Source organism: Pipistrellus hanaki, assembly GCF_964339955.1.
Source record: "Pipistrellus hanaki genome assembly, chromosome: 6".
NCBI lineage: Eukaryota > Metazoa > Chordata > Mammalia > Chiroptera > Vespertilionidae > Pipistrellus > Pipistrellus hanaki.
In genome coordinates, this window is record NC_140508.1 from 19,532,193 (window position 1) to 19,547,803 (window position 15,611).

General features: G+C 41.5%; 1 protein-coding gene and 1 long non-coding RNA gene across 2 annotated transcripts in view; both read left to right on the forward strand.

Moving 5' to 3' along the window:
* LOC311624437 overlaps window positions 1–15,611 on the forward strand; it is a 152,572-nt gene that overhangs the window by 58,437 nt on the left and 78,524 nt on the right. The gene's annotated exons all lie outside the window — the stretch shown is intronic.
* On the forward strand, window positions 280–13,024 carry RBBP9 (RB binding protein 9, serine hydrolase). Its single transcript, XM_084887666.1, has 5 exons — window positions 280–465; window positions 2,579–2,621; window positions 7,183–7,288; window positions 12,141–12,226; window positions 12,716–13,024. The coding sequence occupies exons 1-5, from the start codon at window positions 364–366 to the stop codon at window positions 12,949–12,951; spliced, it is 573 nt and encodes a 190-aa protein (XP_084743792.1). The 5' UTR covers window positions 280–363; the 3' UTR covers window positions 12,952–13,024.

A 15,611-nucleotide genomic window follows, 5' to 3' on the forward strand; every position in this document is an offset into this window, starting at 1 on the left:
TACTAAATCAAAAGGAAAAATGATAAGGATTCCAGGAATCCTCAACTAATAAATAGGCTGTGTTCTGTATGTTTGAACTAAAAGCACACTTTCCTATGAAAATACCAAAAATTCTAGTAAAGAAATAACACATTCTGGGTATGTCACAACCTGTCTTAATTAAGGGAGGGAGGAGGGAACGTGAGTGTCAGTAAGAGGCAAGTAAAAGGTGATATCCATTGGGTGCCTTGTGGGTTAAGGAAGGCTGGAGTAACCCTATTGGCCCCCAAGAACTACAATCCCCAGAATGCCGCAGTGCAGGCTCCCTTTGGGCTCTGAGCACTGCAGGATCGGCTGCCAGTGTAGTCTGGCTTACCTGCGATCATGGCTTCTCCTTGCAAGGTGGTGATTGTTCCCGGGAACGGAGACGTGAATGTGGCGGACGAGGACGGATGGTATTGCTGGGTGAAGAAGAGGCTGGATCAGGTAAGACACACCTCGCTGCGCTGGGAAATCAGCCTGGAGCTGGAGGGGACGGAAGGGATGCAGGACTGAAATTTGAACGTGTCTCCCCACTCCTCCTAAACCCAAGCCCTGTGTATTTTCATTTCTCCCCTTTGCTACACTTCTTAATTTCGATAAAACTCCCTTAGGGCTTAGTCGTTAGAGAACAAGGCACCACCTCTTAGAACTGCGGAGACCGAGTCCCCTCCCCCTCCTGGTATCTGCTGCTGGTTCAGATTTGGGAGTGCCCATAAACCTTTACAGCTGTTCCCTTTGCTCCCTGGCTCAGATTCTTTAAAATTCAACATGTAATATTAATGAATGTATACAAAATATATGTGTAATATGTATGCAAATTATGAATCATAATGTATAAGCCCATGCTTCCTCTTTTAAAAAAAAATATATTTTATTGATTTTTTTACAGAGAGGAAGAGAGAGGGATAGAGAGTTACCCTGTTTCCCTGAAAATAAGACAGTGTCTTATATTAATTTTTGCTCCCAAAAATGCGCTAGGTCTTATTTTCAGGGGATGTCTTATTTTTCCATGAAGAAGAATATGGTACACATTCATTGTTAAATGAAAATAAAGGAAATTTATTACCTGTCTACCGTACGGTAGTACGGTAGTTGTCAACACAAACCAGACAAACTGTGAATCCTACAGTATCAAGAATTTACTCATTTATTCAATGACAATCATGTAATCATCTTCTGGAACATCATCATAACAATCCAATTCCTGAATTTCCTGGTGAATTTCTTGTGACTCCATTTCTTTCAGAATCAGTGGACCAAATCTCTCATGTTTAGCCTAGGGGGGGCCTTATTTTCAGAGGGATGCCTTATATTTCACTCAGAAGGAAACCTGTAAGTAGGTCTTATTTTCGGAGGATGTCTTATTTTCGGGGAAACATGGTAGAAACATCGATGAGAGAGAATCATCAATCAGCTGCCTCCTGCACAACCCCAACTGGGGATGTGCCCGCAACCAAGGTACGTGCCCTTGACCGGAATCGAACCCGGGTCCCTTCAGTCTGCAGGCCGAAGCTCTATCCACTGAGCCAAACCGGTCTCGGCCCGTGCTTCCTCTTGTTCTACCCGGAATTCTCTGTCCCTTGATACCTGCATGGTTTTTTCCTCCTGAGAATCCATCATCAAACTAAAATCTAGAACATTACCAATAGCCATCTGTGTGCTCCCATCCCATTTCCCTGCCATCCTTATTTCATTTTCATTTCCCCCTCTTTTTAAAGTTAAAGTACTTTTGCAACCTCTATTGTATCCTTTAAACATGTATTGTTTAATCTGGCTTCTTTGTGAGCTTTGTAGAAATGGCATTCTACTGTGGCAACATAATTGTGGTTTTTGTTTCGTTTTTTTAAACTCTCTTCCATAACCAAACAATAAGATCACTTCCTGGGTTGCTGACCCCTTGAGCACTGAAGTAAGTTGCTAAAATAAAATACCTGGGTTGTGGCTGAAAACCATGGCTAGAGCTGTCCAAGAAGATGGGATCTCCAACCTTCTGTATCACATTTTATCTACTCCCTGGCCCACAGTCTGTTTGGCTCCAGGTCATTCTGTCTAGAACACATTCAGTAAAACCCTCTCTACAGTTACATGTATTTCTATATAGAGACCTACAGAGCTGGCTAGGTATGGATTAACAGACACATGACATTTATGAGGATTGTATATTCATACATAATCCTATAGTGCTTTACCTGGTTCATTTCAAAACCTAAGCAAACATTTATTAAATAAAGATCATATTAGGTGTTTCTTTTCTTCTTTTTAATATATTTTATTGATTTTTTACAGAGAGGAAGGGAGAGAGATAGAGAGCTAGAAATGTCGATGAGAGAGAAACATCGACCAGCTGCCTCTTGCACACACCCCCTACCAGGGATGTGCCCCCAACCAAGGTACATGCCCTTGACCGGAATCGAAACTTGGACCTTTCAGTCCGCAGACCGACACTCTACCACTGAGCCAAACTGGTTTCGGCTAGGTGTCTCTTTTCTTATTAGCAAAGTATAAGTAGTAATGAAGCTGTTTATTATAGCTTTTTTTTCTCCCTTTCATGTCATAGATACCTGGTTTCCAGTGTTTGACTAAAAACATGCCTGACCCAAGTGAGTATTAAAAGTGTTTTAATTTTTATTGTTCAGATTATTACAGATATCCCTCATTTTCCCCCCATAGCTCCCCTCCACCCAGTTCACACCCCACCCTACCCCAGGCCCTGGCAACCCCACTGTCTGCGTCCCTATGTACTGCATATATGCCTGTAAGATCTTTGTCCAATCTTTTCCTGCACCCCCCACGCTCCCTCACCCTGAGAATTGTCAATCTGCTCCATTTTCATGTCCCTGATTCTATTATTCACCAGTTTATTCTGTTCATCAGATTTAAAAAAATATATATTTTATTGATTTTTTACAGAGAGAAAGGGAGAGGGATAGCTAGAAACATCAATGAGAAAGAAACATTGATCAGCTGCCTCCTGCACACCTCCTACTGGGGATGTGCCCACAACCAAGGTAGATGCCCTTGACAAGAATAGAACCTGGGACCTTTCAGTCTGCAGACCGATGCTCTATCCACTGAGCCAAATCGGTTAGGGCTGTTCAAATTTTTTATTCATTTGATTTTTAGATTCACTTGTTGATATGTATTTGTTGCCACTTTGTTCAGAATTTTTTATATTTACCTTTTTCTTTTTCTTCCTCTTCTTAAAGAATACTCTTCAGCATTTCATATAATACTGGTTTGGTTGTGATGAACTCCTTTAGTTTTTTCTTATCTGTTAAGCTCTTTAGCTGACCTTCAATTCTGAATGATAGCTTTGCTGGGTAATCTTGGTTGTAGGTACTTTTTTTTTTTTTTTTTTTTAAATATATTTTATTGATGTTTTACAGAGAGGAAGGGAGAGAGATAGAGAGCTAGAAACGTCGATGAGAGAGAAACATCAATCAGCTGCCTCTTGCACACCCCACACCGGGGATGTGCCCACAACCAATGTACATGCCCTTGACCGGAATCGAACCTGGGACCTTTCAGTCCGCAGACCGACGCTCTACCACAGAGCCAAACTGGCTTCGGCTGGCTGTAGGTTCTTGCTATTCATCACTTTGAATATTTCTTGCCACTCCCTTCTGGCCTGCATAGTTTCTATTGAGAAATCAGCTGACCGTCTTATGGGTACTCCCTTGTAGGTAATAGTTTATCTCTTGCTGCTTTTAATATTCTCTGTCTTTTGCCCTTGGCATTTTAATTATGATGTGTCTTGGTGTGGTCCTCATTGGATTTCTCTTGTTTGAAGTTCTCTGAGCTTCGTGGACTTGTAAGTCTATTTCTTTCACCAGGTAGGGGAAGTTTTCTGTCATTATTTCTTCAAATAGGTTTTCAGTATCTTGCTCTCTCTCTTCTTCTGGCACCCCTATAATTTGGATGTTGGTACACTTTTTAAAAAAAAATTTAATAAATTTTTATTGTTCATATTATTACAAATATTTCCCCCCCCCCAATTGTTCTCCTCCACCAGGTTCCCACCCCACCCTCTGCCCTTTCCCACCCCCCATTGTCCTCATCCATAGGTGCACAGTTTATGTTCAGTCTCTTCCCCATATCCCCATGTCTCCTTTTCCCCGAAAATCGTCAGTTCACTCCCCTTCCATACCTCTGATTCTATTATATTCACCAGTTAATATTGTTCATCAGATTTTTTTTTAATTTCCTTGGTTTTTAGATTCACTTGTTGATAGTTACGTATTTGTTGTTCATAATTTTTATCTTTATTTACTTTCTTTTCCGAAAGAACCCCTTTCAGCAATTCATATAATTCTGGTTTGAAGGTGATGAACTCCTTTAGCTTTTTTTTTATTAGTGAAGCTCTTTATCTGGCCTTTGATTCTGAGTGATAGCTTTGCTGGGTAGATTATCTTTGGCTGTAGGTTCTTACTATTCATCACCTTGAATATTTCTTGCCATTCTCGTCTGGCCTGCATGGTTTCTGTTGAGAAATCAGCTGACAATCATATAGGTGCTCCTTTATAGGTAACTACCTGCTTTGCTCTTGCTGCTTTTAATATTCTCTCTTTGTCTTTTGCTCTTGGAATTTTAATTATGATTTGTCTTGGTGTGGTCCTCTTTGGATTCCTTTTATTTGGAGTTCTGTGCGCTTCCTGGACTTGTAAGTCTAATTCTTTCACCAGGTGGGGGAAGTTTTCTGTCACTATTTCTTTCAGTATGTTTTCGATATCTTGCTCTCTCTCATCTTCTGGGACCCCCATAATTCTGATGTTGGTTCGCTTGAAATTGTCCCAGAGGTTTCTTACATTATCTTCAATTTTCTGGATTCTTTTGCCTTCTTGCTTCTGCAGAGGAGTGTCTTCTGGCTCTTTATGTTCCAAATCTTTGACTTGATTCTTGCGATCTTCCATTCTGTTTTTAGGACTCTGTATAATATTTTTTATTTCAGACAATGTATTCTTTATTTCTTGTTGATCCCTTATCATTTCTTGTTGATTCCTTATTAATTCTAGTTGATCCCTTTTCATATCCTCATAGGTCTTATCGACCTTTTCTAGGAAATTCTTGAAAAACCTTATAAGCATAGATTTGAACTCTATATCCAGTTGCTTTTTGTCCTCCATTTCTTTTGTTTGTGATCTATTTCATTGTCTGGGCATTTTCTTAGCTTCCCTGATGGGGCGGGGTTTCAGGGTGAAGCCTACAGGCTTGGCTTCTATCAGCCCCGCCCTATGCGGCTCCTGAGTCTCAGTAATCCCCAGGGTCTTTCAGTATTCGTTGCAAGCACCTCTGAGAGAAAGGTGCCCTCGATTTTTGCCCGCTACCAAACAGTCTAGGCTCTCCCCCAATGAGCCCGGTATTGGGGTTCAGTTCAGTTGGAAGTGGAGTTGGAGTTGGCGTTCAAAGCAGCCCGGAACTTTTGTCTCCTTCCCGCCAGGGCAATCCCGCGGTACAGCCAACCGTCCCTTCTCTGCGCGCAATGTGCGAACCTCCAAGACCTCCTTTCGCCACTCCTCCGGGGTTCCGCCTTACAGCCCAGCTCCCTATGGATGAGCCTGGGTCCGCGGGGTCTGGCCTAGAACTGGGGTTCAGAGCAGTCGGAACTGGGGCCCAGCACAGTCGGAGCTTTTATCTCCTTCCCGCTAGGGAACGCCAGTCAGGCACTCAGCTTCCCTCCTCTCCGGCTCCATCCTCTCCGCGCGCCACGTGTCTCCGTACCTTAGGCTTTTACAGCTCCTCCGCTCTTCCTTCTGGTTTTCTCCTTGCTTCTCGTTGTAGAATTTCCAGTCAGTCGACTTTCCTGTAGTTCTGGGTAATGTCCATTTTATATTTTAGTTGTATTTTATTGAAATTGTTGTGTGGGGCTGGGGCTAGGTGTTTATCTGTGCAGCCATCTTGGATTCTCGCGGATGTTGGTACACTTGAAGTTGTCCTAGGGATTCCTTACACTCTTCATCTTGGTTCTCCTCTTAAAAGTGTTTTTAAATAGCCTCATCTTGTTGGGTTTTGATCTTGTATTTTCCTGGTAGAGAACAAGAATATCGTAGTAGAGGAGCTAAACAGAATATGTACCTAAAAATGAATGATGGCAAGTAGTTTGGGGAGGAGGGTATATACAAAAAACACACACAAAAAAAACCCCCACAAAAAAACCCAAAACTAATAGACAATTCTAGTAAGGATCAAGAAAAGCACTTGGGCTGGCCAGTTGGCTCAGGTGCCTGGAGCATCATCCTGTACACCAAAAAGGTTACAGGTTGGATTCCCAGTCAGGGCACATACCTAGGTTGTGGTTTAATTCCTGGTCAGGGCATGTACGGGAGGCTATCGATTGATGTTTCTCTCACTCCCCTTTTTCTCTTTCTAAAACCAATAAAAACATATCCTTGGGTGAGAATTTAAAAAAAAGGGAATAAATAAAAGTACTTGGACTTGGTAAAATTTAATTTTTAACTTTGTAAGCAACTTGACTTTCTCTTCCATAAATCAACAATTATTTCCAGGCAAAATTTATGGGTGTTCCACTTGAGGCAGAGATAGGATAAAACTCTACAGCATTTATGAGATCCTAATATTTAAAAAAATATAACAGTGACTCTTTTGTTCTGAGTTTGGCTATGACTTGTCTCAGGAATTTCCGTTTTGAAAAGAAATAATGTATAAATTTGAAAGAGAACATTGTCCTTTAGGTTGGAAAGTTTAAAGCTTCAGAGTTATAATTTATTATCTCCGCAGTATTTTCTTACAATGGTAAAAAATAAAAACAGAACTACAGATTTGATTCTTTCAAACAGCAACATGCAATGTCTCTATTAAAATGGCTCCATTGCCACTGTGATCTGAAGTTTTATTTTATTTACTTTTTAAAATATATTTTTATTGATTTTTTTTTTACAGAGAGGAAAAGAGAGGGATAGAGAGTTAGAAACATCGATGAGAGAGAATCATCAATCAGCTGCCTCTTGCACACCCTCTATTGGGGATGTGCCCGCAACCAAGGTACATGCCCTTGACTGGAATCGAACCTGGGACCTTTCAGTCCGCAGGCCGACGCTCTATCCACTGAGCCAACCGGTTTCGGCATGATCTGAAGTTTTAAAGTTGTGAATAGATGAAGGCTGTCCCTGTCAAATGACACTCTTTCTTTATCCTGAACCTTAGTTACAGCTCGAGAGAGCATCTGGCTGCCCTTCATGGAGACAGAGCTGCATTGTGATGAGAGGACCATCATCATAGGCCACAGTTCCGGGGCCATCGCGGCCATGAGGTGCGATCCTTGAATTATCACCCTGTGTGGGCTCCAACCGTCTTCTTGGGAAATACCTTGTGTATATCTGGTTTCCACTGTAGAGGAAATAGTGCTGACCTCAAAAGTGGCAATATAATTTATCGTAATGCTTCCTGGTTTGGTTAGTGGGTTAAAACCTTTTTTTTCTTTTCTTGGGACCCAGTGATCTTTTTTTTTTTTCTTTTAAAAAAAAATTTTTTTTTTAAATATAATAAATCTTTATTGTTTGGATTATTACAGGTGTTCCTCTTTTTTACCCCCCCCCCCCCCCCATAGCTCCCCTCCACCTGATTCTCCACCCCACCCCATGCCCTTACCCCTGCCACTGTCTTCATCCATAGGTGTAAGATTTTTATCCAATCTCACAATGGACTGGTGAATATAATAGAATCAGGGACATAGAAAGGGAGTGGACTGACAATTCTCAGGGGGAAGGGGATCTGAGTGGTGCAGGAAGAGACTGGACAAAAACCAGTGATCTTTTAAACACATTAGTGATTCCATCCTCAGCTGCTGCACTTCTCTTTAGAAAAACTCCTAGGCCTTCAAGGCTCGGAGTAGTAGCTCCAATGTCATCTCTACCTTCACTGCCCCCAGCCTGGCTTACAGACTTCATTATAGTTCCTTAACGTGCTAAGTGTGCGCCTACCTTAGGCCCGTACTTGCTCTTGTTCTACCTGGAACTCTGTCTGCATGGTTCTCTCCTCCTCTTTAGGCTCTGCTTGATCGAATATTCCCTCTCAGTGATGCCTCTTCTAATCACTCCATTTCAAACAACCACCTCACTTCACTGGCTCCTATTCCATTTATACCTTATTATCCCCTTTATTATCTATACAGTTTTTTGCCATCTGATATCCTGTTTATTTGTCTCCTGCCAATAGAATGTAAGATAAATGAGAGGGGACTTTGTTCTAAAACCCCAGTGTCTAGAAGAATGTCTGGCATATAATCAGTGTTCAGTAAGTATTAGTTAGCGGTTAGAGGCTGTTACTCCTTTTCTCCTTAAACCCCAAGTCTTTAGTATTCATGGGCATGTTCCTGATGATCACCAAAGAACATGACATCTCTCACTTTAGGGTTGTGAAGCCTAGGGGTTAGGGACTTAGCTGGCTGAATAAGCCTGTTCAGGTTGGGTTTCTTGCATACTTGCCAGGCTAGATGACAAAGGATTGTGGTTTTTATTCATGTAACATCATCCCAAGCAGTCCTTCAGGATGTCACATGAATTGCATGTCAAAGAATCTTGCCCAATTCCATAACCTTTCAGCCACACTAATTGAAGTTATAAGAATAATAATGCTTTGCAATATGGAATTACAGAATTATGGTACAGTCATTGTTTATAAGCTGCCAGGACTTGTCTGGAAAATGAAGAAATTCCTTTATGCTGCAATATGTACCAACTCAAGGCCAACCAAATATCTCTCAAGCCATTGGCTAATAAAGGTGTGCCCTTCTTTTATTTATTTCTTAAATATATTTTATTGATTTTTTACAGAGAGGAAGAGAAAGGGATAGAGAGTTAGAAATATTGATGAGCTGAAACTGGTTTGGCTCAGTGGATAGAGTGTCGGCCTGCGGACTGAAAAGTCCCAGGTTTGATTCCAGTCAAGGGCACGTACATTGGTTGCAGACACATCCCCGGTGGGGGGTGTGCAGGAGGCAGCTGGTCGATGTTTCTCTCTGATTGATGTTTCTAGCTCTCTGTCCCTCTCTCTTCCTCTCTGTAAAAAATCAATAAAATATATTAAAAAAAACAAAACAATTTATTAAAAAAAGAAAAAGAAAAAGAAACATTGATGAGAGAGAAACATTGATCAGCTGCCTCCTGCACACCCCCTACTGGGGATGTGCCCGAAACCAAGGTACATGCCCATGACCGGAATCGAACCTGGGACCTTTCAGTCTGCAGGCTGACGCTCTATCCACTGAGTCAAACTGTTTAGGGCTAGGTGTGCCTTCTTTTAAAGATCCTTGAAACTGATTGCAGGGTTGTGAGCAATATTCTAACTTCTAAAGTTAAGGTAGACAGAGAAAAATAGATACCAAAACCATGGGGGATTGTAGAGGATTGACAGAGTCCCAGAGGACCACCCCACAGATTACTTGTTAATCACAAAGGGGAAATAATGTCTTTACAAGGAAAGGATTTGATGGATATCACCCATAAGCCAGCAATTACCAACTTGCATGCCACAGCAGGCACACTGGTGTGCCATAAGAATTTTTGAAACATGCAATACCTGACTAGTTAGGAGCACCAATCTTTTTTTCCTGAGACTATCAGATAAAAACAAAACAAAACACAAAACAGCCAACATAATAACCATCAGATGAGAATGGATCAAAATTACGCGTTTTTTTTTTTGCCAGACTGGCAAAAAGTATCTCTTTTTTGTGTGCCACAGAATTTTAGTAATTAGTTTATGCATGCCATGAGATAAAAATGGTTGAAAATTGCTGCCTTAAGCAAGTAATCAAAGTTAATCTCAGCAATAATGGGACCACTGGCTTCAGGTGCCTCTGATGGATGAACTGGGAGATTCACATCATCTATGTAATATCCTTGCCAAAAATGTCTAACCTCAGTCTAATCATGAGGAAATAGGCAAATTCAGGTTATGTGATAATGTACAAGACAACTGTCCTAAATTTTTAAAAACTGTTTGTTTTTAAAAAAAATATATATATTTTATTGATTTTTTTCACAGAGAGGAAGGGAGAGAGCTAGAAACATTAATGAGAGAGATACATTGACCAGCTGCCTCCTGCACAGCCCCCACCAGGGATGTGCCCGCAACCAATGTACGTGCCCTTGACTGGAATCGAACCTGGGACCTTTTGGTCCGCAGGCTGACGCTGTATCTACTGAGCCAAACCGGTTTCGGCTGTTTATGTTATTTAAAACAAAAAATTTAGTATTAGCTGGTTTGGCTCAGTGGCTAGAGCATTGGCCTGTGAACTGAAGGGTCCCAGGTTCAACTCTGGTCAAAGGCACATGCCCAGGGTTGTGGGCTTGATCCTGTGTGGGGCTTGTAGGAGGCAGCCAATCAATTATTCTCTCTCATTATTGATATTTCTCTCTCCCTTCCTCTCTGAAATCAATAAAAATATATTTAAAAAAATTTAAAAGTGACTAGAGTCATGAAAACCAAACGTACTGCACGATCTTTGGATCTAGGATTGAAAAAGCAGTTTTAAAGAGCATTTTTTGTACAATTGGGGGGAAAAATAGAGTTAATATGTTTCAATGTTAAATTATTCAGTGTAATAGTGGTACTGTTATATGAGGATATAAGGATACATGCTGAAAATGTAGGGTGAAAGGTAGCAAAATTAATGAACCTTGGTGCTTGTTATTCTAACTTTTCTGTAGGTTTGAACATTTTTCAAAACAAAAGGTTGGGGAAAGAAGTTTAGGCCCATGAACAAATATCAACCCTAAATCTTTTCTGGCACCATGGCTCCTTGAAACTGTTATCATTCTATTTCTTACCTTCGCCTGTTTTTTGAGGAAACTGTCTGCAAATAGTTAACTGTTTCCCAGGCAATGTTCTAGGCACCAGGGTCACAAAGATCAAGGTTCAGATGTGCCCTTAAGGAGCTGATGGTTTACATTGGGGAGATAGATATAAGACTGCATAAGTAATACAATGCAATGTGGAGTGTGTGGTAAAGGAGGTATATTTCTGCTATTTACAGAATTTCTTAAAATAGTGTTGGAAGAGGTGGCATGCCTTAAAATGCAGATTCCTGCCAAGACCGGTTTGGCTCAGTGGATAGAGCGTCGGCCTGTGGACTGAAAGGTTCGAGGTTCAATTCCGGTCAAAGGGCATGTACCTTGGTTGAGGGCACATTCCCAATGGGGAGTGTGCAGGAGGCAGCTGATCGATGTTTCTGTCTCATTGATGTTTCTGACTCTCTGTCCCTCTCTCTTCCTTTATGTAAAAAATCAATAAAATATATATATTAAAAAAATGTATTTAAAAAATGCAGATTCCTGAGCCACATTCTCAACCTTTTAAAAAAATTTTAGATATATTTTTATTGATTTCAGAGAGAAAGGGAGAGGGAGAGAGGAACATCACTGATGAGAGAGAATCATTGATTGGCTGCCTCTTGCACATCCCCCACTGGGGATCAAACCCGCAATCTGGGCATGTGCCCTGACCCGGATTCAAACCGTGACCTCCTGGTTCTTAGGCCAACCCTCACCCACTGAGCCATGCCTGCTAGGCTTCCCAACCTTTTGAATCATGCTTTGGGACTGAGACCGGAAATCTATGTGTTAATCAAATAATGCTGATACATACTAATGATAGATTGCACACATTTAAGAAAATTATACTTTTTAAAAATATATATTTTATTGATTTTTTTTTACAGAGAGGAAGGGAGAGAGATAGAGTTAGAAACATCGATGAGAGAGAAACATTGACCAGCTGCCTCTTGCACACCTCCTACTGGGGATGTGCCCGCAACCAAGGTACATGTCCTTGACCAGAATCAAACCTGGGACCTTTCAGTCCGCAGAAAGACACTGTATCCACTGAGCCAAACCGGTTAGGGCATGATTATACTTTTATGTGTAGTGTTGGGAAAGGATTGCAGAAAAGGTTTGAACTACCTTGAAAAATGAGTAGAAACTCATATTAAGTAACCATTGGGCTTACAGTTCTGCAGTTTCATTATTATTTCTCATATTAACTCCAACAGCATATAGCACATACTTCTTGTAAGCTAAACCAAATGAGGTAAGTGGTTAACCGACTTTTTGGTGATCAGATTTAACATTAAATATTAGCTGACATCATTTCTCTTTCTTCAGGTATGCAGAAACACATCGAGTGTTTGCGATTGTATTAGTGTCTGCATACACATCAGACTTAGGGGATGAAAATGAACGTGCAAGTGGTAAGTTTGAAGGCAGAAACCCCAGAAGAGCCCTTCCTCTAGTCACATGGCTGCTTGTTCAGGTTATAAAACAGCATTGTCTTTTGGACCGGCTAAAAAATCTAATAGCACATGGAAAATACTTACCACCTATCGTTAGCTGTAAGTTTGGCACTTTGAGAGGTTGTAACCATTTCTAATCCATGGTCTAGAATTGAGGTCTGACTGTATATGAGCCATACTTCCCTTTCACAAGTACCTATGATATCAAGCCCTACAGATCTGAAAACCATTTGGGTTTTGATTCTTTATGCATCTTCTATGGTCTTCACTAAATATTTCAGAATGGCTAGAATAGAAATTATCCATTGGCACTGATAGTTTGTTTATATATATATATATATATATATATATATATATATATATATATATATATCTTTAAAAAAATTTTATTAAGGTATTATATGTGTACATATATTACCATTGGGTTATATATATTTTTCTCCCTAGGCTACTTCAACCGCCCCTGGCAGTGGGAGAAGATCAAAGCCAACTGCCCTCTCATTGTGCAGTTTGGCTCCACTGATGATCCTTTCCTACCATGGAAGGAACAACAAGAAGTGGCAGACAGTTTGGAAACCAAATTTTACAAATTCACTGACCGTGAGCACTTTCAGGACACAGAGTTTCCTGAAATGATTGAGGTGGTAAAGGCTATACTGAAAATATCAGCACAAACAGAATGAGGTCTGCTATTTTGGCATACCAGTATAGTAGAGCAATGATCAGATTATAGGTAATTTATCAGAAATGCCTAAACCCCCCCCCCCCACAAAGTTCAGTGTTCAAACTAAGTTACAAATAACATTTCCATTTTCCTTAGAATCTATATCTTTCCAAATTGCTATGAATTAAAGCAGTATTTTCCCTATGATAAGGGACATAAGGGCATGTTAACCATCCACAGTGAATAAGACACAAATGGAATCCAGGTTTCCTGGTTTCTAGCCCAGATTAAAACAAAATTAATTTAATGTATAAGAGTTGTACTCCTTTTTATTTTATTTTTTATTTTTATTTTTAAAAATATTTTATTGATTTTTTTAAAGACAGGAAGGGAGAGAGAGAGAGAGCTAGAAACATTGATGAGAGAGAAACTTCGACCAGCTGCCACTTGCACACCCTCTACTGGGGATGTTCCCGCAACCAAGTTACATGCCCTTGACCGGAATCGAACCTGGGACCCTTCAGTCCGCAGGCCGATGCTCTATCCATTGAGCCAAACCGGTTTCAGCCTCCTCCTCTTTAAAGTGTTGGAGAAAGAAAACATGACTGAAGGTCCTAGAGTGTTGGCTTAGAGCTCAAAACACTAGTTAGTGTTTTGAGCTGGCCCAAGATATTAATCCCAGATTGGGGCCTTTACCTTTGACACCTTGCCCTCTAACCCATGATCCTTCAAACAGGTTGAGAGACAATGAAACATAAGGATGCTATGAGGCAGGGTTTTGCAAGGGTCAGGCAGGGAGTATGAGAAGTCAACTTTGTTAAGACCACAGTTGGGAGGATAAGGGCTATCTGGAGAATTCATGTCATGTGGGAATGTGACAAAGGTGTGGCCAATTTTCTGAGGAAAAAACTTTATAGAATGCGTTTATATTTAGGGAATATATATGCATGTATAAATAACGCATATGTACATGAATTACGTGTAGTCCATGTACCTAAGGATTACTTGGCAAGTACAGTGTAAATAAAAAATTTACAAACATTGCAACACACACAAAATCCAAGCCATCCATTTGTGGCCTCTGCCGTAATTAACTTAGCCAGGTGCCTTAAAAGATTCTCTATAGCCAAAACCGGTTTGGCTCAGTGGATAGAGCATCGGCTTGTGGACTGAAGGGTCCCAGGTTCAAATCTGGTCAAAGGCATGTACCTTGGTTGCAGGCACATCCCTGGTAGGGGGTGTGTAAGAGGCAGCTGGTCGATGTTCCTCTCTCATTGATGTTTCTAGCTCTGTCCTTCCTTTCTCTCTGTAAAAAATCAATAAAATACATTAAAAAAAAAAAAAAAAAAGATTCCCAGTAAAGCCTGAGAAATGAACATAATGTCAAAGAATAAAATCATGGAAACAATTTGGATTTTGTTAGTCTTATTTTTTTAAATAATCTTTTCATTCCTGAAATTTTTGTTCTGTAGAGTTCTACTTCTTAGCTCCCATGGTTCTTTAGATCTCTTTCATTTCCCATTCTTTTTCTTCTGATCATATTTAAAAAAACCCTTTTCATTTCTTAACAACTTTTGCCTATTACTATCTCTAATATTGCCTTAAACAATCATTAGCTGCCAAAACTGGTTTGGCTCAGTGGATAGAGCATCGGTCTGCAGACTGAAAGGTCCCAGGTTCGATTCCGGTCAAGGGTATGTACATTGGTTGCGGGCACATCCCTAGTAGGGGATGTGCAGGAGGCAGCTGGTCGATGTTCCTCTCTCATTGATGTTTCTAGCTCTCTATCCCTCTCTCTTCTTCTCTGTAAAAAATAAAAACAAAAACAAACAAACAAACAAAACATGACATGGTTTATAAAAAAAAAAAACCACACACACAAAAAAAACCAATCGTCAGCCAATTATCATAGAAAGTTCAATTGGACAGCACTGGAATCTAGGGCATCCTATCTAATAAGAGTATTATGCAAATTGACCATCACCCCGAGATACATAATGGCCACCCCCATGTGGACACAAGATGGCCTGCAGGGGAGGACCGTTGTGGGCAGTTAGGGGTGATCAGGCCTGCAATGGAGACAGTTGGGGGGGGGGGGATTCAGGCCTGCAGGGGACCAGGCCTGCAGGGTAGGGCAGTTGGGAGGAAACTGGCCTGAAGGGGAGCGCAGTTGTGAGTGATTACACCAGCAGGGAGAGCAGTTAGGGGTGTCCAGGCCAGCAGAGGAGGGCAGTTGGGGAGACCAGGCCTGCAGGGGAGAGTAGTTGGTGGGGACAGGCCTGAAGGGGAGGACAGTTGGGGGGGACCAGGCTTGCAGAGTAGGGCAATTGGGGGGAGGGGGGAACCAGGCTTGCAGGACCAGGACCAGGAGAACTGGGGGTGGTGGTGACCAGGTCTACAGGGAAGGGCAGTTAGGGGTGACTGGGGTAGTGAGAACAACTGGGGGTGGTGGTGACCAGGTCTACAGGGAAGGGCAGTTAGGGGTGACTGGGGTAGGAGAGGAGGGCAGTTGGAGGTGACCAGGCCTGCAGGGGAGGATAGTTAAGGGTGACCAGAGTGGCAGGGGAGGGCAGTTAGGGGTAACCAGGCCGGCAGGTGAGGGCAGTTAAGTGTCAATCAGGCTGGCAGGGGAGTAGTTAGGGGGTGATCAGGCTGGCAGGCAGAAGCGGTTAGGGGCAA

Bases quoted from the DNA above. Each gene is read 5' to 3' on its own strand.
- RBBP9 (XM_084887666.1), top strand. From the start codon at position 364: ATGGCTTCTCCTTGCAAGGTGGTGATTGTTCCCGGGAACGGAGACGTG. The intron at 466-2,578 runs GTAAGACACACC...TTCATGTCATAG, and splicing joins TGAAGAAGAGGCTGGATCAG to ATACCTGGTTTCCAGTGTTT. The intron at 7,289-12,140 runs GTGCGATCCTTG...CTCTTTCTTCAG, and splicing joins GGGGCCATCGCGGCCATGAG to GTATGCAGAAACACATCGAG.